The 26,052-nt window shown below is 42.5% G+C and overlaps 1 protein-coding gene across 5 annotated transcripts in view; it reads right to left on the bottom strand.

Moving 5' to 3' along the window:
* Positions 1 to 25,724, bottom strand: part of dennd5a (DENN/MADD domain containing 5A) — a 58,163-nt gene extending 32,439 nt beyond the window's left edge. For 2 of the 5 annotated variants that reach the window (XM_088611972.1, XM_088611968.1), the window contains exons 1-4: positions 25,414 to 25,724; positions 3,938 to 4,009; positions 2,991 to 3,100; positions 1,578 to 2,253 (exon numbers count right to left, since the gene is read on the bottom strand). In XM_088611972.1, coding sequence (XP_088468098.1) covers positions 1,578 to 2,253; positions 2,991 to 3,100; positions 3,938 to 4,009; positions 25,414 to 25,513 — 958 coding nt within the window. In that variant the 5' untranslated portion in view covers positions 25,514 to 25,724. The remainder of the gene's footprint in view (positions 1 to 1,577; positions 2,254 to 2,990; positions 3,101 to 3,937; positions 4,010 to 25,413) is intronic. The other 3 variants (XM_088611970.1, XM_088611969.1, XM_088611973.1) reach the window with 3 other exon arrangements.
* Positions 25,725 to 26,052: the final 328 nt, after the last annotated feature.

Genomic DNA, 26,052 nt, shown 5'->3' on the forward strand with positions numbered 1-26,052 from the left:
CCTGAACTCTGCAATAGGCACTGCACAACCCAGCTTTCACTCACCCTAAGGTTAGGAACAAGCATGACTTTATATAATGGAAAGATTTTAATGCATAATAATTCTCAAAATACTTCTGAGATGTTTACATCTTTTTGTCACGACATTCACCCAGTCTTCATGACATATTCATCTCAAAACCTCTTTCTTTGCTGCTCTGGGTCAAAGCTTCTTCACCAGTTCTATTCCGCTGCCCTTCCATGTTTTCAGACTGCAGTTATTGGGTCTTCAAATTCACCGGAATTAACCTGGATTTGTCTCCTATAAATACCATCTAGATCTCAACCAGCTTGACAATAAGGGCTCTGTCAGGCTGCAGCGCCTATAAAAAGCTCGACTTAAGAGGGTTAAATTCCCCACTGCGAAGAGAGGACTCAAAGACATCCTGTGTCATCCTTCTCACCTGCCTTTCATTTTAGTTAAAAAATGGTCAAAATCATATTTTTGAACACTTTTAATTAGGATTGGCAGTACCACGTTTTGCATCTTTTTATAATGAGCACAAGCCAACAGAAAGTACTAAAATAGGAAAACATACAGGATAATGTCTAGCACCACGGAAACGATATGTTTTAATAATGGATCACACCTCTTGAATCGTCAAGGCCACAATAAAGTGTTTTCTACTCCACCAAGATCAACACAATGCTCTTTATAAAATAGGGGAAAACAAGCTCCTACTGTTTTAGAAAAAAGTAAAACTGTTTTAAACAATCTAAAAGGTTTATGGAACCTTACATAATATCCTTGCATTGTGTTACTAACAGGAAAAAGACTGACCACACTTTCATCATCCCCTCATGCTGGATACAAGACACCATGGGAATAATCTGCACTACCCATGTGCTCCTTCATGTATAATTTCACTGTAATTAAGGGCACTTGTTATGAAGTGATACTGAAAAGACTTGGAAGACTGAAAATCAGCTCACTGTTGGAAGGCATTTACGTTAAATGGGAAAAATGTCTACAATTGCAGAGAACGATGAAACAGAATCCTATGGGATACCTGTCCTCCACACCTTCTGTGTGTCAGGGCACGATGCACATGGAGAAGTCTCTGTAAGCAATCTTATTATATTTCCCTGCAGGACTGTCATGATCTCTACATGAGACATAATTGGAGCAATGCAGCGACACAAAGTCAACGGTTTCATCAAGGTCAGAGCCGTCACGAAGGTCCTCGTGCAAGAGAGAGCAGTCAATGAGGCATGAGCCCGAGTGCACGAGTGGAAACGCCCATTCAGAATCAGACTAGACACCCTGCACAGGAAACGAGCGATCAGCACCGCTGTCTCTAAAGGAAAAACACCTTATGCAGGTGTTCTGCATAAGGCACTGCTGCATCTCTGTGGATAGGCTGTTGTATTTATTTTATTTGACTAGTGGTGTCGGAGATAAGCACAGAAACCACAATCTAGGGTCCGTCACAGAAGTTCGGCGCTGTTTTGGCTGACGAACCGCGCCTTCTCTGTCACTTACTGTCACAGAGAACGAGCCGAGAGCAGCCGACTCACAGCGCCAGGGAGGGAACTTACGCTGGGAGTACAGCAGGATCTGGATCTCCAGCAGGGCGCAGGTGAAGAGCTGGATGACGTTCTCCAAGCCCAGGAGCTCGAACAGCTCGCCGACGGGGAAGTCGAAGAGCGGCAGCTCGCTGTGGCTGGGCCGCTGACACACGATGGGGCCGTACACCCCCGAGAACTTCAGGGACCTCCCGGAGGGCGGCAGGGGCACCTCATACAGGATGTTGAAGATGTAGCTCTCCAGGGGCAGTGGTGGGGGCTGGGGGGACGTCACGGCCTGGTGGAGCTGCTGCAGCACCTTCCTGCAGGCCTGGATGAAGGCCATGGGCGTGATCAGGCAGATGCACTTGGAGACGTACAGCGTGTCCCTGCTGATGTCGTACGAGTTGAAGCGCTGCAGCTTGGACAGCGCGGTGCCGCCGAGCTCCTCCTGGCTGCCCCCGCAGTCCCTGCCGTTGGTGGAGGAGGAGGAGGTGGTGGTGTGCAGGATGTCGTACTGCTCGGCGTTGTGCATGTGGTACAGGGTCTGCATGGCGCTGCAGATCTGCTTGCTGGTCACCTCCTCGTAGAAGGTCAGAGTGAAGCCGTAGGTGCGGGAGCCGTCCTCCCGGGTGATGATGAAGGAGTGGAACAGCGGCTCCCGGCTGTCCGCCTGCGTCCTGAACGTCAGCCCCTTGGGCATGCAGAGCTTCCGACACAAGAGGAGAGAGGGCGGGCGTTAGGCGTTCACTCCGGCACCCCACCACCGCGTGGGTACACCAGCCGGCACGAAGTGAAGGGGGCCCGGCAAGGCTCCAGGCGGACCTGACCGCTGGGACTAGCAGCCAGCTGGAGCGACGAGACGGGCCGAACAGTCTGCTCGTGTTCGTCACCCCTCCCGTGTTCCCAGTTTGTTTTACGTCTGATTAACCGTTATGTTTTCTCCGATAAACTGCACCCATATATACTGCACTGGCAGACTGAGAGCGACACCAACAAACAAAAAAATGCAGATGGTAACAAAGGACAACGTGTTCTTTTGTAAAAGTAAATAGGATGTTTCCACGTATAACGTAGTTACCCCGCCCCAACCCCTTGTCTGCCAACATGACTGATATCATTTAAACATTTAGCATGGAAACAGGTTGAAAGAGAAATATCCCAATGACAACTGCAGGCCGAAATTAAAAAAAAGCAAAGTGAATATTTTTTTAGATTACCTTGGCAAGACTATATGCCTACATGCTCTTCTGGTGTCACCTCTCTCTCTTTCAGAAAGATGGCACGCAGCAGTGTGGCTGATACGACACAGCCGTGGTCACAAGCGCAGCGCTGTTTTCAGAAGCGTGTGTGACTGGCAAGAGATCAGGCAGCCCTGTCAGGAAGCCTAGGGACCCCTACACTCTGCACGGAACCGCCGCAGGGTCCCGGCCTGTGGACACTAACCATTCCCACAGCATCCTGGTCAAATGGGCTCCACTCCACGTTCTCGGGGTAATGGGCCAGCACTTTGGACTTGAACGTTCTCCGTAACGGACTCTGCTCAAAATTCTCACCTGGAAGCACAAGAGAGAGGGGTCAATGAGAGAGTTCCTGCCCAACGGGCTGGGCACGAGCATGAGCACACGAATGGGAACACCCTTTCAGAAACAGACTGAGGCACAAGATGCCCTGCACAGGAGACAAGGCAATGGGCACAGTCGTCTTGAAAGGCAAAAGGTGTGCTGCATAAGGCACTGCTGCTTTTAATGTTGCATATTTATGTTACCTGATTAGTAATATCAGAGATTAGCTCCAAAGGCGAACCTAGAGTCCATCTCTGAAGTTTGACAATGTTTTTGCTAATACTGCATTCTCTGTTATTTATTGCTTTATTCGTCCAATATAAAAGAATTAAAGCCTTGCTAACACAGATCATAGTACAAATAATGCTTTTGTTAAACACAAACACCTACACGTACATGGAAGATGTCAGTATGCAACATTAAAGCAGCTGGCTGCCCTTATTGCAATACAGTAAAAAAAAAAATATGTAAAAAGACAACAGTGGTAGCACAGGTGACGCACGCATGAAAAATCTGCTGGTAACCATTTGTCGTGGAGGGGAAGAAACAACATTGACCAAGCAACATCAGTAGCAGCACTGGACATGTGAGGTACAGCATTGTTTGCAAGAACAGACTTTCTCTCTCTCATTAGGCGTTTAGAGGAGAAGGCAGTAAGAGAGGACTCCCAGAGATTCCCTCCACCGGCGCAGCAGAAGAGTCAGCTTTGAAACAAAACGAGAGTGCTGTGAAAGAAGGGCCTGTCAGGTTAAAGGTTAAAGGTTAAAGGGGCACAAGCGGTATTGAGAAGATGTGACATCAGAAGGACCATCAGAAGGGGGGGTTTACCTTCATCCGCACTCGCTGAGCACCGTCCGGCCCCATCTCTGATTTTAGAAGCCTGTATAAACTGGCATAATGCTATACAACAAATAAAACAACAGTTAATCACAAGGCGGTAACACTGCCTCAATTTCAAAGACAACAACAAAAAAGCACGACGAAGGGTCTCACAAGCAAAGGGGGTTCAGCCACTGAAACCAGATTTAACTTTTGAACTTTTCTGAACTACAAAAACACCCCAACATTTTTCTTCCTTCTTAAATGGACAGTAAGCATAACAGACAGTCAACTGATCATCTGACAATCATCTGTGGAATTTCCAAGAACTAACAAATATTTTAAGCACCTGTTGCACAATCTTTTTTTTTTACCAGGAAGACAAAAGCATCTTAAGAACTAATGCGCGTCACTATATTTACAGGCTTACACACATTTGACATATTTCAGGAGTGAAGGAGCTTTAAATTTGCATGTTCATAAAATACAGGCCAGCCCTGACAGGTGTGGGAGATTAAAAACTGTCCCAAATCTGGGAAAATTGATCTCTACTGGAATTGGAATTTGCATTAACCTGTGAACAAAAAAAAAATCATGTCCATGTGCTTCATTAAAAGATATCCCCAAGAGATGCTTTTGTAGAGGTTCATAAAGAATATTTATTCTAAAGAGTAGAGACACTTTAATCCCTGAATCACACCAACCAGCAATACCTAATTTGGCATTTTTATATTAGGTTGGATTCTTTATGCTTTAACTGAAATTCACTGCATTAATAAAAATATTGTTGCAGGAATATAATGCTCCAGCTGGTTAACAATTTTGAGATAGTGAAGTCTGGAGATTAATAATGAGTCATAAACATCCCAACTGGCTGAGCAATTAATGTCCAATTTACAGTATTCTGATGGCGCTTTAACCTCCGCATTAAATGGAAGGTTAACTAAACTGTAAGGAATCTGGTTGGAGAAATGTTCATGCATCAGAACCGGTGAGGGTTTGAAACGCAGTTCTTTAAGCTTCACATACATGCCTGCCAGCTCTGGAAGAGTGAGGTGCTCTGTGTGCTCACTACTCTGCCAGAATCATGCACAACGGGGCTGTGGGGCTCCTCGTCCATTGTTTTGAAAATGAACTGCTGCTTGTGTGGAGTTTACGCCAAGAGCTACACCCCGGCCCTCAAAGCAAATCCTAAACAAATACACCCATCTACCTTGTCAACGATATGTAATGAAGGAAAAAAAATCTGGGTTATCTGATATGCTTCAGAACATCACAAGCAAAAGACGAACAAAAATCCAATACAATTAACACGGCCCTAATGCAGAAAAAGGCAAATGACACTGGCAAAGTGTATATTCATTTTTAGGAATGACTCTAAAATACTAACTGTTGCAGCTTCTCATCTACTTAAATATCTGCTATTGCTGGCTCACTATTTGTGACTGATGATGAGCCACGATGATGAAAGGCTAAAAAAATGAGTCAATTCCTTTTGTCGTGCAGTCAATAAAATGACCATAAGGTAGAAAGGAAACTTGCCGAAGACAAGAGAGATAGAAAGAGCTTTGCATACCCAAGTATCACAGAACTATGAAATTAATACCATTTCTAAAGAAGATTGGCTCTTAGGCTTAGTCAAACCTTCATTAAAGCATTTTTCAGTTCAGGTGCCAAGGCCGAAATGTTGTGTTTTCTTTCTTCTCTTTTCAGCATGGAATAAACCTATTACTTGCTCCTTTATCAGTTCAGCTCTGGTTTTAGATGTAACATGGGTAGTATTGCTTTGGGCTTTTTGGTGGTTAAACCAAATATCTGGTAAGACATAGCAAAATACAGAGGCTTCTTTGTGTTAGGAGTCACGTGGTAAGACATATGCAAGTCACAGGATGAGAATGTTAGCGTGGACACAAAAGAAAAACAGATCCGATGACTCTTAAACAACATCTCAACATATGGTGGTTTAGTTGTGTTTTTTTTTTCCCCATTTGCCCTAGAAGAATATGCAGAACAATAGGAATCCTTCTGTCTCCTTCCTACACCAGGAGACAGAACTAGCTTGATTTGAATGCAGTTGAGGAAACAAGCCTGGACAAACTGTAAAGCGCTCATTTGCTGTTGCCATTCTTGCATTAAAAAAAATATATTTTAAGCAAGGATGAAGCGGACGTCTCTTTTCAGTAGCTTTTGTGTGACATAGATGACATTTTGTGTACATTTCTGGATAAATGGAATCACCACTTTGCAGGCCTCCAAGGAAACTTGGCAATCAAGGCAAGAGATGTAAGGAGGGCAGGGTTTCAGAGCCGCCTCTGTGCGTCTCTGAGGTGTTGTTTGTCTGTTGTGTACAGATTTACAGATCTCTGCTAAGCAACAATATCGACACACTGCATATATTCTATTCTGTTTCATCATAAACAACACATCTGGGCAGCTTGTTCCACATTACCTTGCTTTTGAAATGCCTTTCTAGAGTTTTTATTGCGTGTTCAAATGGATTTACTATACAGGACCATGTATAAACAAACTTCTACTGTGGTACAATCAAAGTGTTCCTGCACCCTAGTGCTGTGAAGTCAAGTAAAAGCATGCAACAACATGTCAAATGTGGGTACAACCATAGTACAAAATGAAAACAATATCATGACACATGCGCCACTTCATTACTTCGTTTCTTCTGCAGTGCACTCTTGAAGCAATTAGCTCCATCAGTCAACTTCAAGTTCCTTACCAAAAAATACAATCACCTATCTCAGTACCAAACACTGATACAGACACAAATCTGACTCATCCATCACGGGTCCACCACAAACATTCCAGTGTGCTTACATACCACACCTGAAAATCATGTCATTCACCATGTTTACCAGGTACGATCCCGAGCAGAAGTCAACCTGGAGACAGCACATTCCAGGAATAGCATCTCCGCTTGCTGAACCTGCCCTCTGTTAATTACTGTGATTTTTCTGTTCCACTAATGTGTCAGATTCCATGAAAACGAAATGCAGCAAATTAAATATGCCTCTGTTTTTAAGTCAAAATTAGAGCTGGAAGCATTTTGAGAGTTTCAAAATGCACAATTTTATTCAAAAACACAGTTTTCATAATTGCTTAAGTAACTCTGTGTAGTAGCTAATACACTTCTATACTTTTCTTACTTAGGGTACAGAACACAAAGACAGCAGTAACTGCGTCATAGCTCTTCAAAGACGTGACATCTTCATCAACCTTCAAGCCATGAAAACTACATTGTTACAATGACAGTGGAAAAGGAAAGTTTATAACCACCTTCGCCTGTTTGTTGAAACACTTCCCAGCATGAATACACTGCGCATTTCATTAAAGGATATGGGTCCCTTTGCTATTAACTGCCCTAACACAGCAGCATTGCCTCACAAGTTCTCACTATTGGAGTAAGAGCCAAGTCTGTCTGAACTCTGACCTCTCGCCTGAAAGCATCTTGGGAATGAACTGCAGCCCGAGTGAACACACCAATACCACACGGCGCCTGTAGCACTCCTGCAAGCTGAGAAAGGACAAGTTTTAACTGGCACTGTAGAGCTGCAGGAGAACAAGTAGAGGCTGTGAGTCAGAGAAGGTCGGCTCACTCCTTGCCTGCAGCGGCCAGGCAGGAATGGATCTGTTAGCAGGGGCAGTGAGAGGGATGTATTGTTAAAGGGCAGTCAGCAACTGCAGATCAGGGAGCAGAACCAACATAACCACCAAAACCTGTCAGCATCTGGTGTAAAAGAACAAACACCCCTTCAGGCCTCGCAGGTACAAAGCTAAGAACAGTGAGCCATCCAATGCCATTGCAGGCTGTGACAGAATGCGCATTTATTGTGTGTGTTTTGCAAGTGGGTATGTTTGCATCCCTGACTGCTCTGGCCAGAAACTTAAGGCTAAAACTTCTTGATCTATAAAACACAAGGACGCATGCAAACAAAGAAATAAAAAAACACCTGAACACTGACTGCTAATCTTGTTATTTTGTGTATGTGTTAGAGCTCTTGCATTATGGCTAACGCAATGAGTGTGCTAACTCCGACGGGCTTGACATTCAAAGTGGCCAAATGGAACAGATGCTCTTCTTCCCCTCTTAATGCATGTTTGTTCCGGAGGAAAAATCAATGCTATCAAGGGATGGGTCACATTGCAACGCACTTTAAATTAAACTTGTTTTATATGTCAATGATATGCATTTGTCAAGAGCCTACCACACACAAAAAGAACCCTTTCTCATTATCTTACAAACTGACAGGAAAGCCTGGCACACAGATACTTCTGAATACACAAATTTTGGATTTATTTAATCATTAGTACCCACGTTGCCTAACTGTGGAGCTAGTATAACAAACAGATCATGTCACACAACGTGCCAAACTTACATATCATTTTGTAACTGCTATTTTGATGCCAGTGTGTAGTGACACTGGTAAAATCCACAATGACATGCCCCACAGGAAAAACAGGATGCCTTTATGTCTCTTGTTTTATGCTGCTTTATTTTTTAATTGAAAAATTCTGCTCTCCACTTTACAATATAGCCCTAATGGCAGCTGATGTGTGTCTCTTCACTAATGTCCAGACTGGCCCACAGCACATGTGAAAGTAACTTTAATTTGGCTACAGCAGTACTATGACTTTCAGACTGGATCCAACATGGTGACCTCAGAGACTGATAAACTAGATTATGCGTTCCAGAAGTCAATGATGACAGCACGCACTTCGAAAACAAGAAACTATCCATCATTAGGACAGCTTCTGAAACAGCATCACCCAGAGGAATGTCTGTACCGATTCTTTCTCACAGAAACAAATCCCTTATAATATGAACTGTACTATAACAGGTACTATAATCAAGTCACAAAATCAATATCAAAGACTGCAAAAAATGTTTGCTGTACAGTTAGTTAACACAGTTTAGAACACGAATATAATTCATCTGGTTGGCTTTACAGTATATTTTCAAGATAAAATTTTCAAACATCAGCCCCTTCACGTTCAGAGCTTAAAAGCTTAAAATCCTTTAATGTACTTGTGCATGTGGGATAAAAAAGGAAAAATTATAGCGAGGTTATGTAAACTAAAAACACTATGGTGCTGCTCTGACTTGTCTACTCTTTTAAAAAGGTTTTACTGTAAATGCATCAGGGCATTTGTGCTTTGGGGAAAGTAGCTAATCTACTATTATACTTGTTAAAACTGGAAGAACAAGAGAGATGCCTCTCTAGAAATTGATTAGGCAGCTTAAACAACTCCTTTAACTAGACCAAGAAAGCTGTATTTCCAGACTACAAGCACTCATGCTGAAAGCTTGTGACCAGAAGCGGAAAACAAGAACACAACTGAAACCAGTCACCAGGTCTGCTGTCCTCAAACCCTGGGTTTCAGGAGCCAAGAGCTACAGCCAAGCATGCCTGCCATTCTTCAGTCACTGACACCATGAGAGGAAAATGACTTTCTCGAGTTATTTCAAAAGAATGAGCAGCTACTCACCCTAGCCAGGGAACTCATTCCTAAATGCTCAGCTGTGGCACTCCAGCCTGTGGAGTGGAGCTGCAGGAATTTCTTCCCCCTCAGTTGACAATTCCAGTCTATCGTTGTCATGTTATGCGTTTTGACAGAAAGTTCCTCCCTATTGAACCAGTATTTGGAAAAAGCAACACGTTCTTTCATTTTGAAGGCCTTGTTGTTATTAACTGCAGCCAAACCCGAGTCCTGTTTAGCAAATTATTCGCACAAATGCTTCTTCCGTGAACGGACATTGATTTGAGAATTTATTAACATATCCAAGCCAATATGAAAGTGAACGTTTCGAACTGATTTTCCAGAAAAGTCAAATGGCCAGATGACACAGATCTAACTTTGGATATTTAGCCACACGTTTAATAAAATGACAAGAGTACGGCGATCGAGACAAAAAGTAAAACAGTCAGAAAATCCACCAACAAACTACAATGAGAAGAATCACGGCTGCTGATGTGCATTCAGGACACAAGTGTACAGTACAAGAGCTTGGGGGATAACCGCAACAGACTCTACAAGCAAACAGGCTCAGAAGAAGTGCTTGGTAAACCACCTGGGCTTCGTTCAAAAGAAACAAATTAACACGCTCTGTCTAACTAGCCTTTGTCAGTGAAGGGGCTTCAGTCAGGCTCATCTCCTTCGGTAACGGCTTTGCCAATAGGACACACGAGACCAGCCGCAGCCAGAAGCGGAACAATGAGGAGCTGGCTTGACGCAGGGATGTCTGTGATGTCCGCAGTGGCTCAGAGGGAGCTCCGCCGCACTGGAGAGGGGGGAGGTCTGTTCATGCATTCGCAACCCTCTGATCGCACTAGCTGCTGCAGCGAGGATACGGGATTCAAACTGACAGCCCAACCAGAATTACTTAACAAGCCCATTGGTAAAAGCCTTAAAACACGCGTGGCACTGCGCTGGATACTGTTCTGGAAAAACACACCGGCAAACTGAGAAGCAACTAGGCAGACTAGTCCGCTTTGACGCTTGAAGAGTAAACGGCACACTGAGTCGAGGTCTCCAAGCACGATGTCTCTTCACGCATCTTCAGTGACTTCAGTGCGGAAAACGTCACGCGGTCAATCAGAGTAAGCAGATCTGAGGTGATATCAAAGGACGGGCAAATACTTGTAGAGTCATCACTTCAGCCTGAGTCGTAGTGTTTCTAACAGAGAAGAGCCATATTGTCCCTCTCATCTTCTGGACCAAATATATCCTCCTTTTTGTTAGATATTCCATTCGTAGGCAACCCAAAAAGCCAGAGATCATTTGACAGCACCAGCAGTGCAGTGCCTCCATGGCCAGGACAGGAGAACACGGCACTGCGAAACACCGCAGCGGGAGACAACCGGCCCAAAGTGATCTAAAAGACCTTTTCGTGCTGCAGCCCCACAGACACCTGTGGGCAGAAGGAGGAGGGGACTGTGACTAACAACAGAGATTCAACTGCAGCCAGGCTTTCCAGACGCACTGCCAGGCCTTCCCACCTCAAGTACACGAGTCCGGTGTGGTTCCTCCAACCTCGCGACCTGTAAGGAGTTAAAACTCACGAACAATGTAAACAAAAAGTCTACGTCAGGGGGAAATGTGTGTCTTTATGACTCCAGCAATAAGCCAACAACTATTATACAGCCATCCAGTTTCTAACCACTCTATCCAAAGCAGGGTTGCGGGGGAGCTGGAGTCTATCCAGACAAGCAACGGGGGCAAAGTAGGGGTACACCCTGGACAGGACATCAGCCCACTGCAGGAGACAGGCGGATACAAACAAACTCACACCAGGACCACATTTCCCAGAGGCCAATTAACCTACCTGTATGACTTTGCACTGAATGAGAAAACCACAGCTCCTGGAAGAATTCTATGTGAACATGAAGAAGAACATGCAAACTCCCCACAGACAGCACCCCAGGAACTGCAAGACAGCACCACCATGCCAGCCACTGTACATATAATACAGCACCTTTATTTACATATATAATAACACCTGTAAAATGAATCATCTCAGATATATTACATTCACAAAAAAGAGAAGAGTTGGCACCATGCATGTAGTTGAATATGTTTAAATGAAGTTTGCATTCCACTAGGGTGAAAGAAACTGCCTTTGAATGGTAAACTAAAATCTATAGGCCTTGGAAGAATGCATCAATTAGGAGGAGTCTCTGGATAATATGGTACTTGTCAGAAAAAAGGCCTTTCTGATTAAATTCACACCTCACTAAACCTGTGGTTTCCCCTGGGCACTCCTTGATGTTAAATATATCATTTACTATCGCCAGCTGGGATACGTCCGATGATTCCTCTCAAAATGTGCTAAAGGCTCTTATCATCAGTCACTGTTTGCAGGAACAAACCCCTGACATATTCCTTGGAAAGCAGGTGCACACAACATGAAGAATGACTTCAATCACGTCGCCTTTGTTTGGCCTACATGCAGATTTAAGAGGAAACAACAGCCCTGTTTTTTTCTGTCCTGATATTCTAAAGACACAATCCCCCACAAAATTAAACAGGGATGCTGTATTACTTGAAATCAAATGTATTTTAACTGGGCCGCTACGAGCTTAGCCTTATCTGTAAACGCTGCAGTGTAAGAAGATGATGGAATTTTTTTTCTTACCTCCAAGAGAAACATTTTTTAAAAATGCAAAGCCGACTGGCAGTTTCTTTTAGAAACTCGCTGGAAATTCATGCATAGCATTTTGTAGAATGAAACCAATCTGAAGCCAGTGCCGGCTTCTTTGATATCTTTGCAAATGTTCAATACCAGGGGGGTGGATTAAAGCTGCAGGGTTTTTAAAGGACTGACTGCAACAGTCACTTACTGTCAGGAAAAATGAAATACCCTCCAGCTCTTGGATTTTTATAAATTACACTGGGAATGCTACCACAGTCAACTGAGACAAAACACAGCACAAGAGCACAATTTACCACACAAACCTGTCATAAATGCTGAAACAAAGCTGGAGTGTGTTTGGCAGTCTTGCCTCATTTGACATTCAAATATAATTCCGTTGAGCACATTCCTCATATTTTCTCATCTCTGGATGTAATCTCCTTCTGAAAGAAGCCTTTACTGGGAGGAATTGCGCCACTATGAACTGAAACGTGTTGGTAATGACGCTGCTCTAGTAACAATGATGAGAATAATTACACAATAAAACAAAGGAAAATTTCTACACAACTGGGAGCCTAGTCCATTTTCCTTCACTTTACCTCAATACTCCGTGGTCCATAGCTGGACATTGCAGTCCATCCTTGGTCACCCCCATGTAACTTATATTTCAAAACGTGTTTTTCAGCCCGAGATAAACGCGTTTTTTCAGATTGTTTCAGAAGTGAATTAGTGGCAGTGATTAATATACCTGTCACAGCGAACGTGGAGACACCAGCGTAATCAATAAGAAAGCAAACCAGGTGGGAAACCTCTGTCTCTACACTAGCCCAGAATTTGCACCCACGCATGAAAAACCCAATTAAAGTGGTTGAGTCTAGCCCTTTGTCTGAGGCCACCAAGAGAGGCTCCTCTGCTGTAGCACTGGAGCAGACTGCTTTGTTTTTCGTGCTGGATGTTGACTGGCCGTAGACCACTTCAAAGTACTGTAAACACTGGCCCTAAACCACTTCCTGAAACAGCATCAGCTGACAATCACTCAGTAACCCTGAGAACTGGCGAGCTTTAATTATAAGCGCATTTAGTTGACACCTCCTTGCATTCTCAAAAATGTTGAGCATTCACAATTAAAGGGCCATCCTTTTCTGTACAAATGAGTTCCTTGCATTCGTAAAAAGAAACCTGTCACCAACAGCAGACTGCAAGCCTTCCAAAGACTACAGGTGCTTATGACATTTTCACCTGTCCCATCTTTATTTCACCAGGACACTCAAGATTATTACTGCGCCTAATCATCATTCTAGCTATTTTTGTGCATTCTCCTGTGTGCTTACATTGTCACGATCTGTTGAACTCATTGGGTGACACGTCGTGGAGAGTGTGTGTTTTCTCTGCTGCCACACGTCAGTGGAAACGCAGCGTGTAGTTGTGAAAATAGAGTCCTTTCTGCTGAAGCAGCAGATGAGCAACGTCCCCAATGCTGACAGCTCCTTGAGCAAGAGTGGCCGCGATGCAAATGGCAGGCAACAGCTGTGAACGGTCCCCCATTCACAAACGGCCTTTTGTCACCAACATGCAAAGTGCCACTTTAAACAAATTCACAGCCGCTCTCTCTCTCCCTGGAAAATCGAGGACTTTGCAGGAGGCATCTTCTGGGACACAGCTTTGTATAAAGAGGAAGAAAAAGAGGGGGGAGAAAAGTGTTGATCTGCCAATTCCGAAAGGAACATCATCTGCTTTCTTTTTGGGAATCATGTCAGCTTGGTGAATGAGCACTCCTGCGATTTTTTTGGTCTTAGTCATGCTACAGGATGCCTGGGAACACAGTGAGCTGAGGAGGCTGTCAGTGAACTGCGCACAGCACAGAATTATCGAACCTGATGATGAGAGACATAGAACAGTACGTACCTGCAGCCTTTGACTCAGCACTTCAAACTCCCTGAATAAAATGATATTGTTAACCTTTTACTGATACCATCGAGGATAAGTATTAGATATGATTTACCAATTCTCTCTGGACATGTTTATTTCTAGTTATTCTATAATAATAAAACTCCTTTAAATAGTCTTTTTTCAGGATTGTTTGTTCTTTCAACAGGAAGCTAATATAAAAAGCTAAAGCATATTTAATGGCGTGAATACATATTTTTCTATAAAAAGCTAACAATTCTGAAATAAAATTAATTAGGTGAATTATGATGGAACAACTGTGAATAAAGATCTCCAAACAGAAAGACAGAAGCATAATTTAACTTACATGTTCAATTACAAGTTCACTTAAATGTGCTTTCTTACAAACAAAACTTAAGGACAACAGACGATAGGTTGAGAGTACTACTATGACAAACGTGTGTTACTTCAAAATAAAAAAAAATATGATCGTTTGTATCTCTGACAGAGTTTTAGGGCCCATGGACATGTCTGGCTTGTGCAGAACAGCAGCCAGTTAACCCAGGGGGAATGTTGTAATCTTGATCCATCGCAACAATTCTAGAAACAAATGTGGAAATACACAAAGGCCACAGCAGCAAATCTCCAACACATCTTTCCATGACTACAGATGGCTCCAACACGCGCCAAGAGATTCCTCTAAATATTAGGAAATATGCTCAGCTGTGCACCACACTTAGAAGAAATTCCAAAGCTCAGAGATTCCAAAGATAGTTAACTTTCACTTCATAGATGGAACACTTTTGGGTTTCTTCTTATCTTACAGACAGATGTTTGAAGAAATAACTGTATAATGCATACAAAAACTGACGCAGTCATGGCATTTTAAATAAAGACTAATCATTTACTGATTTTTCTCTTCGTCTACGAGATTGTGATTTTAGAAAATACAGACTATCACTGTATTTTGCGATATACAGACTATCACTTTATGCAATTAAAAAAGTACTGACAGAATGTACTTGCATATTTCATTCGTCACCTTTTCATTTATCATGGAATGAGCCATTTTATTTCTGCTGAGGATCTTCCTTGAAGATCTATGTAAAGTGTAATATGAGAACATAGTGACCGATGACACTCATAAATGTATCTTTCCAGGATCCAAGATGGGGAATAAAGAATTTCTGTACTTAACAGGATGACAAATATGTCCTCATCTGTTTTTTTAGCTTTGGAGAATGGAATTAAAATCTCTCAAATACAGTTATTACAGTAATTTCAGAAATTCGTTTTTTTGTCCGATCACCCCACATGATTTGACTGACTTCCCTTGGACATTTGAGCTGGTTATCGTTTATTTTTGTGCTCCACTGGCTGATTTTCCAGATTATATACACCTGCGCTGGGACTGCTGGCTTCACAAAAAAGACAAATAGTACAAGTTTTGCAACTGAAAGAAAAGTTGTTCACAGAATACATATCTTCGTCAAAATCAAGCAAAAGACTGTAAGCTAACTAAATGAAGACTTCTTCAGATGTTAGAAATTCTTATTTTGATCATAACTATCATGATCACAACGCAAATTGCCTCTTTGAATGTAAAGCAGACATGATCTTGGAGTGATGCTGCCATTTATACTAATTCTGAGCAGCTCTATTTCTAGACCATAATACTTCCCATCAACTTAAGGTTTCATTATTTGAATTGCTCCATACTACTTTAATACACTGCTGGGAGTCAATCAGTCTTATATCTCGTAGACTGTCATATATAAGCCATGGCCCATCAGGGTGATTAACTTTCCCGATTAGTTCACACTATGTCATTCATTTAAAAACGAAAAGTGTAATCACATTTTGACACAAAATACTTTGGGCTTTAGAACAGTCTCACAATAGAAAAAATACACAGAAATTCAGTTGACATCTGGCAGACTAAAGCTAAACCAAAGTTGAACAAAAATCTGCTGCAACAGAAAGTGTATATTTGAAGTCACTTTAGTCCCTAAAGAACTCCATTTCTGCACCTCTTAGAATGTACAGTGAGTACTAAAATCAAAACATTGGATTAGACTTCCTTGCATCTCCTCTTTAAATAGTATGAGACAAACTCAGAGCTCTTGAATGTTGGCTGAGAGTCACTATTGAAATTAAATTCATCACGTATGCGAAGACAGATGTTACTTGAATAATTAACCATTTTTTTGTGTGCAATAAGTGATTTGTGGCATACTGCAAGATGGGTTATTTGATTATCACTTTACATACTGTAAGAATAGTGATTTTGAGGGAGAACATTTTAAATATAAAACCTTCCATAAAATGGAGAGCATGAATGTAACTGGATGAATTTATAATTTAAGGCTTTGCTTATCCTGCAAATTCTGGTCTTTTCATAGCTTTACAACACATCAAATACTATTTTCAAACACACCGTGATAAAATGATGCACACTAAAACCTAACAAATGGATCTCGGAAATCCAAGACCTAAAATGTGCATAAAGGAATTGGATGCAGAGAGTTACTTAAGGGTAGGGGAGCATTTCAAAGAGAAATTCTGTAAAACATAATTATTAAATAATTATGAAATTATTTCAGAAAGGAAAACATTCACAATGTTCCAAATTGTTGTCTGCACCTTGATGGGTGCAATAAAATGTGTTGTGTGCATCACTATAGAATTCCAACATTATGTTTTTTTTTTACTTGGTAGTATAATAACAGTAAAATGTAAAAAAATATATAATATAATAGCCTCATGCCAGTGAGAGGAAATATCTGAGATCAGAACAGTATGAAGCTTTCAGGAAACCACAAGACCTCAGTTCTTAGCACACTTACCATTTTCACACATTATAAGCGCACAGAAATCGCGAGAACAAAAAGGTGGAGTGAGACGCCACCGAACTGTGCTCTGGGAAAACCCAGGCGGGTCAGCGTTTCGATCTGGGGGTTTCTGTGTGCTGGGGCCGCAGTCGCTTTCTGACATTTACCTGCAGCTGTGCCAACCATTGAGAGAGCCCTGGAACACACAAGGAAGACGCTTCTGCACCGAGTGACTGACTGACTGACTTTCCTCAGGGGCGCGGGGGTTTTTGATGAAACGTTTATCGGTAATAACCGTAACAGTGGTGGTTGCTCGGTCTAATTGAGCTGAAGCGCTCAAGATTAGTGGACCTGTCCACAAAAAAAAAAACAATGAGTCAGGCAAGCCTAAAAGTTCCAGATTTGCTGCACGAGACATAACAGGCAGGATCAGAGAGAGATTATTCAAGATGTGTAATAGAGAAATGGAAGCTCTTCTGGTTTCTGCATTAACTGCTTTATTTCCATCAATTTTCTAACTGCTTCTTCCAATTAAGGGTTGGGGTATGCCAGAGACTATCCCACTAAGCAACAAGTACAAGGCAGGGTACACGCTGGGTGGGTGCAGGCAGGGCCGACGCACTGACGCCCACACTCACACCAGGTCCAGTTTTCCCACAAGCCAATTCACCCACCGGTATGTCTTCTTGAGGAAACTGAAGCACCCAGGGAAAACCCACACACACAAAGGGAGAACATACAAAGTACAAGCACCTCAGGTCTGGATTTGATTCTGGATTAGGTTAGTCTCAACAACACCAAATGTGGCACCCCAAAGTCTTTTCAGATGGGTTTCAGAAGCAACAGAAGATACCATCATCCACAGAGTGCAGGCGAACAGAAAGAACACACAGCAAACCAGACTGAGATCACATGGATAGGCAAAAACAGACATCTTATTGTCTGTATACTAGGGAGCTATGTCATGCCTTGTAGAGCCTGAAACATAAGCAGAAGGATTTTTAGAATCAGCTCAAAACCTGACTGGAAGCCAGTGCAAGGACTCCAAGACAGGAGTGATGTGATCACTTGTGCAGCCTAGTCATGATTCTAGCTGCCAAATTCTGAATATATTGTATTTTTTTAATGTAGCGTTAGAGAATCCTATTATAATGACCTTCTTATAATTAATTCTTTAAAATTAATTATAAGTAGAAATCCAATGTTTTTCTTTTACAAAAATAAGCAGTATTGTTGCCTGCCTAGCCAAGGCGTGTTTATTGTTTGTTGAAACTATACATTCATTTCAAGGTATCCTTTGTACCATTGTAGCTGAAATAAGTACATAATCACTCAAGCAATTGTGTTATCAAAAATAACATCGTAGCACTGTAGAACTGTACAAAAACAAAAAAAGGCAAAGAAGCATCAGTAGACGATAGCTATCTTTGTTCTTTGTAAGAGAACAAAAGGAAATGCATTGTACTCTTGGATAAAGGAGCTCTATGCTTTAGGCTAACTATCCTAGGCCCTGCCACTCATAATCAAGAGCAAAACTAATCGAGGGAGACAGAGATGAAATCAGCTGGTTGCCGTGGAACGGCACTCTCACAGGGAATTTTTCACGCTCGCCTTTGCCTTTTCATGTTCAAGTTTACCGGAGGCTTTCTGTGAAGTGGTGCCGTCTCACTTTGAACTTGCAACACAGCCCTTGAGATTACAAACAGTAGGAAACCTGTTCTCGCCAGCTTCCTCAGCTACGCACCATGACGGATCCCATTACACACGACAAACCCAGAGTAGACCACAGGGAACCCTCTTGATTTGGACTATAAAGATATAAACTTAGCACTGCACTTGAGGGGAGCCATCCGCAGACTGAGCGGTGAAGTAAGTAAAGGTATCACTGCTGAACTAGTGCTGCTACTGAATGCCTCAGGACCCGGAAGTACAACAAAAAGCACCAGCTAAACGTGCCAGAAGCTCAAGAGATTCCCGATTGGCGCAACCAGTAAAGGTGCCTGAGCCTAAACTGAGCTCTGCTCTGGGTTCGACCCCCGGTAGCAACAGTCTACTGTGGCCAGGATTTACCAAGCTGCCTAGTACCGCAGTACTGCATACAGTAATAACAGCCTTCTAAACCAATCTATCAATCTGATCAATCAATCTATCAGACCTGAAAGTTTCAGTCATGCCTCCTTCTCACAACTTGTTAGCAATACTCCAATGGCAAATTTGATCTAAGTTCAAACCGTTTTTTTGGCAGTCTCGCCCTAACCATGCTCTTGCTCTCCAAATTGCTCAAGAGCCAAACACGAGCTTAATGTATCTAGGAAAAAAAAACGGCATGAAAGAAGCATTGATTCATGCCACACTTTCACACCCATGAGTCCTGAAGTTACCTTCTGACCACAAAGCCTTTGAGAGACCAGATTTTTCATAGAAAAACCACAAAAATCCCCTTCTCGACTGAACCTGACATGTCTAGGAAGTGAAAAAATCCCTCAAAAGCTCTTTTGCCTAGAAAAACAAAAGTAAACTTGATGCCCCATGAGATTTTAAAGTGTTTTGGTGTGAAATTATGAGATCAGACAGCACCGCTGTGCTTAATAAAGTAAAAGCTGGATCAGCTTAAGATCAAGTGTAATGTGTCACTGTTCATTTGAAGAGAAATGATACTTTAAAGGATGTCTGTGAGCTAGTAGTAAGTTATTCTGTGCACTACCCTTAAAGAACAATCTGCTTTTATTTAAACAGTGATGCCGGTCTCCAAAATTTCAATGGAAAAGAAGAGAGACAGAGAGTCCAGTCAACTTCAGGCAGCAGGATACTGCACATGCTTTGACTGCATACCAAACCCAGCAGCTGTCTGTATGCAAATAACAGCATTTCAGCACAGCCACTGAGATATCAAAAAAGGCACTATTGTCTTCCCCAGTCTTTGTTACTGGACAGTTCCTAGAGACACACATCCCTACACCTACCGGCATGTTAACAGTCAGGGGAGAAGGCAAACGTGTCTCAGAAACACACACCACTGGGCTCAGCGCTCAGCCCTGCTGATAATAACAAACAGCATCCGCAGCTTCAGAGGACAGGAAGCACAGATCCGGCGGCCATGACGCCTGAGCCGATGCAGAACGAACAACACCAGCACCAAAACACAAGAGGCCTCCGATTTCAACGCTGCCCTCAGTGGCTACAGCAGCTAACGGGTCTGTGCGAGAGGAGGTCCCCTGGACCGGCCGGGAGTCGACGCGAAGTCCCTCAGATAGGCTGCTCATGTGTCAGAGATGCTAGTAATTACCTTGGCTTTTTCACAGATCCCTTTGCTTCACGACAGAAGCAGCCTAGGTCAAACGCTGAAAGACATACAGGGACTTATCTACAGTGCTGTGCATTTCCCTGGTAGTGCCTGAAAGCAATTTGTGGAAAGTTCAGGGCTCACATTTTTTAGCCATTCCTTTCTGTGCTTCACTTGTATAAAACCGCAACAAAAGAACAAGAGAAGCCTGGATGCAGAATTCTCTTGGATTGTATGTGGATGAAGATTGTTTTCTTTTTTTTCCCCCCATCGTGGGGTCGAGTTAGTTTGGCCAGCTCCAGAAAAAGTGCTCACATTCATTTTCAGAAATCCTCAGATCAGTTATATTTAGTGTAGACTTGCTCATAAGTAGTTTTCTTACATGTTTGGATTGCAGTTTGTTCTCGATATACAATTTCCATTTTTTTCTACTTAGCACTTTCATTCATGTTTCCAAACTTTCATCAATGTGGAGGCAAGCTTGGGGTTCCACACCAGAAAACCATATTTTATCTTTTCTGGTGAAAATACACCATGAAAAGACTGTTCTACTTCCTGAAGAATACTTAATATATGTATTGAGATGAAATGATTTGTGCAAGGCCCTGTCGTACCAGCTGCTGTATTTTAAACTACAGAACTACATGCCAAGAAAAATACTGGGCAAACATTCTGCCTGTTTCTGATTTTTTCTTGAAGCCTGTTCAATATGTGTAACAGTTTCTTTGCAAACACACTACACACAACCAAACACGCACTTAACTAAAACACTTGGAGACTGACGTCTCTCGCATATTGGCGTAAATAGATCGCTTTAAATCCTCAGTATTCCAGGTTGTGAGTCAGGTTTAAGAGTACTACATTATGGCGTCACACTCAAAAAAGACATCATCTGTTACAAGTCAGTGCAGCACACTCAGTCCCTATAAACAATATCTGGAATGGCAATGAGTTCTTGTAAATCTCCGGTCCCTGCTTCAGACTGACATAAGCATTTGCCTGAAGCCTAATGAACATTGTATCTGTTTGACTTTGTTGTTGTGGGAATTTGCCAAGCTTTCACACACCAAGATAAGAAAGGAAAATTCCCACTCTTCAAAATGAGTTTCTGCAATTCAGTGAAACTAACTTTTTTTTTACCAGTAATGTCACAAGCACAGAAGTGTATTATCTGTCTTTCTTCCTTTTTCTTTTATGTAGTTGTTTTAGGCTTTTCCGTACCCTCACATGTCAACATGCATTTCTTTCAGTTTGGCTTTAAGATAAAAAAGTTCCTGCAAACAGACTGTACAGCGATGACTGTGCAGAAGAGAAGAACACAATTTTCAGCATAATAAATGCATTATAAGAAGTATTTGATTTCCCTGAAAAACTCAAATATATACTGGACTACTGGCAGGATTGATTAATACAGTAAGCCACCCAGAAGACTCTCAGTGTACCGTCTGACTGTCTAGACATCATCAGACAGCTCTAGCTGGTGGAGATGAGTAAATATGAACAACTCTTGGGGGTGATTCAGAGAAAAGCTCTATCTCTTGTTACCTTTAACTTAGTAAATTGCAGGGAACTGGTAGTTAGACTAATAAATTAAATAGATTACAGATTATCAAATCCTTTAATCCACATACAGTTACTGGAAATTAATTGATGAATAATTACACAGGAGTGCAGACACGACTCAACAAAATCCTATTAACAGATGCTGTCATTATCCTCGCGTGACCTTTCGAATACAGAGGGGAAGTCCTGTGTCATTTGCATGTTTCTGCAAGTTCACAATCTATCCAAGTGCAGTGTTCTGGACAGCTTCTGTAGTGGGGCACACCCACCTTCGGTCCTCTGAGCAGGACTCCTGGCGCAATCAAGAAACGAGTCTGGCCCACAGCTGTTTGCTCAGCCCCATGTGCATTCACAAAATTTCTGTTTTCTAATTCTACAGTAATCTTTGTCTACGAGGCGGATACTTTCTGATCTATGCAATATTCACAGAAATGGAAAAATGCATTCCCCCGCATCTATCCAGAATGATACATCACAGGGCTGGCGTTTTGCTCAGAGACACATCTGGCCACTGGACAGATACGAGTACAACCACATTCTGCGGACATCCAAGACCAGGGTATATTTAAGTGTGCACAATTAGTCGTCCCAGAATACAATGTAAAAGATTAGTTTTACACTATAACGTAGATTAAAGATAATGTAAACATCCACAGACTTGATTCGCTTTGCAGCTGCTTCAGGGAGATTTTCATTATCTAGGTACTCATTCGGATGGACAAGCCTTTTCTCAGTGCTTGATAAACAGTGAGTACAAGGCCTTTCCCACTTACCCCTCTCATGTAACCTCAGTAATTCAGTATAAATTAGCTATCAAAAGTTGCTTTCAGTGGCAGGCAGTGATTTGGCAGAAACACATGAGCAATTTCATTTTGTTTCCTGAACCTACTGCAAGTGACAAAGCCCAGGTAATAAAAGGTAACAGTACAGCGCCTCGTTCTGCCTTTGCAATGGCTCATCAGTGGGTGACGTGTGCAGGCTCTTTCATACACATCCACCGACGCATGTTTGATTCAGCACAACGGAGAACTAAAGAGAGCTGTCCTGCTTTTGTGAGAAAGAAAAAGAAAGCACAGAATGCCCTTCTGTGGCCCTTGGGCGCGTACTGCAAGGTTCGTCTGCAAGGGAACGGAGCCCTGTTCTCTCCGCTCAGGATCAGCAGGTGTTGGAGAAGAGACACAGGCCCAGCTCTCGGCACTGCCGCCCTCAGCCTCAGAGCTTTCCCAATGCGGAGACTGTGGGAGGACTCTGGCACAATGCAGTCTCTTCGCGCATTAGCATGAGCGCCAGGCCAAGATGAATGAAACAGGCTCCCCATTCAGAGATCTGAATTGCACTGAGCACAGGCTACCTGCAAACCTTGCTCTGTAACTACATTAGCTATTAAATAACACTCAATAGGTCTGGCCTCCCCTCTTCCCCCGGGGCTTGGAAAAGCACTCGCAGACTTCCTGGAGCGCGCCGGAGATGCGATGACATCACCCTGCTCCTGGAGCCTGAAGCCTCAGTGTGCTCTACGTGTGAGCCCCCTAGAGACCGCCTCATGGCAGACAGCTCCTAGCCTCCTTTTGTTTTCCAATACTTCCTGCGCAATCTGTTCCCAACCCAACCATAGCAATGCATTATTTACAAAAATTAAACCCGAAGCAAAGGGGGGAAAGGGAACAACAGGTTCCATCAGGAGCACCACACATTAAAGTTTCAGAATGCTGATTTATAACAGTCTCTCCTCTAGCGGATTAAGATTTTTTACCCTTCATCACTATCGGCTCTGGGTCTCTTTAATTGTTTCATTAAAAAGCTATGAAAACAACGCCTAGGCTACAGCCTATGAAGACAGAATTAGCAGACTCCTGTGTGCACAGTTTGGCTCTGTTCAGTATTTGTCAAAGTGATCTACACGACACTGTTCATCTATTCCAAACTCAAACTAAACACCTTTACAAAATGCATTTCCTACAGTATATTTATGTCAACTTAGAGCAACAGAATCACATTAAAAAGGTCTTTCTCAATTCTTGATAAACAGTGAGTACAAGGTCAATCATACCTACCCCTTCTTACCCACAGTGCAGTACCAGATGCCACTATCTAAGCAGAAGCTATCAATGGCAGGCAGTGATTTGACTCAAATAACCAGATAAAGCCCTCCACACCAACATTCAGAAGAAAGTATCCCTAAATGATATAACTGCTTGTCTTAAAGTCTACAAAAAGTCATTGCAAATTATTACTCCCTTATAACATCTTTTAGGATGCTAAAGCATAGATCTCTTCCCCAGGCTCCTAAACAATCTTTGATCCTTGAGAGCTAAAAGATATTTGGAACTTTCATATACCAAATGAACTCAAAATCACTTCATTTAACTCCAAATTAAAGTTCACAAGTTAACTGTGTCAATGTATGAAACTGAGTCAATATATAACATTTCTTTAGAAACTGATGATATAATGGTTACCTAAATCTGTTGGATTGGAGATAGACAACCCTTAGAGAAGTAACAAAACAGTACCACATGTCAACTGTTATGTTGGGAAGATTGCAACAGAACAGGAAGGAAATATTTTTGTTATTTTTAATGACCCTTTAAAACCGTTGACAGATACGATTTCAACATTTACTTTTATGAAGCCGTCATAAGCTGATCTGCAATACTGTAGAACAGAGAGAGAAGTCCTTCGCTACATTGGCTGGTATAGTCAAACAGAGGCCGGCTGTACCGACAAGAAAACATTTACTCTGCACAAGGTACAAGAGGAAATGCTTTAACCACAGGAACTCTGCATTTTCTTTCAGACTGCAGCTTGAGATAGCATAAAATGAAAAACGTGATTCTTCAGCTGCACAGGCGTTGCACAGATACACCTCAAAATGATAATACACATGCCTTTTTAATCAGTTATTTTCTCTTTTATTTCAGTAACATGACATACGATAAAACAAACATTATTTGCGATGCTGCTATTAGCTACTTTTGCAATGATTGATTCGAGGTTACTTGTGTAAAGCGTGGACAGACATTGCCTAAATGCGCCTTTTCCAAGATTGTGCACGCACCGTGAATGAAATAAACTGTTGGAGAATGAAATTGGAGAAACCTCTCGGAATGTACCGAATTACCACAGATGGGCAAACAGTCATTACAACACCACTCAGAGCGCAAGTCTGCATTCAATTTTAGCAGCACGTAAATACAGGGTGGCCTGTTGGTAGCATCATTCTTCTGGCAGTTTAATTTAGATAATGTGCGCCAAGAGATGTTTGTTATTCTGGGGATCTTCCGAAATACAAAAACCCGAACTGTGGTTATCGTACATCATCTCACAGAGGAGTCGGCGTGATTGTCTATTTCGCTTGTTCTCGTTGTGTGAATGCCCAGTAGTACACAGATTTAAAACGCGATGTAAAGATCTGATGTAAATCTAGTCGAAAAACACTCAAATTGTTTCTCAACTAATAATTTACTCTATAAGGTGTGTGATTAAAGATTCTAACGAAATCACCCTTAATAGATCGTTAGGAACTAATGTCTCTACTTTGTACCCTTGTGTTTTCACAACTCTGCACTGTTGTGATGCTTTAAAGAAATCCTGATTTATTTGTTGCGTGTTTGTATCTCACAAACATCTTCACATTGCTACTGTTAGGGGGATCCATTGGTCTTGTCTATGACTGATATCGAATAATTTAGATCTACATCCAACTCGGCTTTTTCTCCCAATAATAAAAATGGTCATTATATTACCTCCCTGTACGGCACAGGGCTACGACACTTACCGGACAGTTCGTCTGGTTCCAGCCCGGTTTCGGTGTCGAGTCCGCAGATGACGAAGTAGTCTGCGAATCGGCAGGAGTTCGAGCTGAAGCCGGTGGTCATTTTGAGACTGGTCCGGTGGTGCGCTTTTCCTCGCCTTTTCAGCTGATTGCATATCAGGGGACTGGGGAATCACCTCGCGCTGCCATTATGGATTCACCACTAAACCCCCAAAACCCAGAATCGAGAGCCGGGAGGCGCAGACGCACTGCATTGTGGGGCCCCATCCAGCTGTTTTCAGCTGCCAGAGTGCCTCCTACCCCTGCTGCCACCGAGGTGGGACTGCGCCTGCGCCGAATGCTGAAGAAAAGGATGACGTTATGGTCTTAACCCTTCGGGTGCATGCGGTCATGCACTGGTTTACAATTCACTGGTTCAGTTCAGCTTTCGCCGCATGCATATACGCCAATGTCATTTTCTTTCTCCTACAAATTACTATATGTGCTGCAACTGAGTGATGGTGTCACAGCACTATTACAAAAAAGTACAGCTGACTAATAGCCGGGGACTCCTAAATAAATTGAAACATTTATCTTGAAACCTTTAGGTTATTTTCTAATGGGACTTGTAGAATGCTTTGAAATCTAGCAGAGCACAACTGT

Source organism: Lepisosteus platostomus, chromosome 18 (assembly GCF_059453375.1).
Source record: "Lepisosteus platostomus isolate fLepPlt1 chromosome 18, fLepPlt1.hap1, whole genome shotgun sequence".
NCBI lineage: Eukaryota > Metazoa > Chordata > Actinopteri > Semionotiformes > Lepisosteidae > Lepisosteus > Lepisosteus platostomus.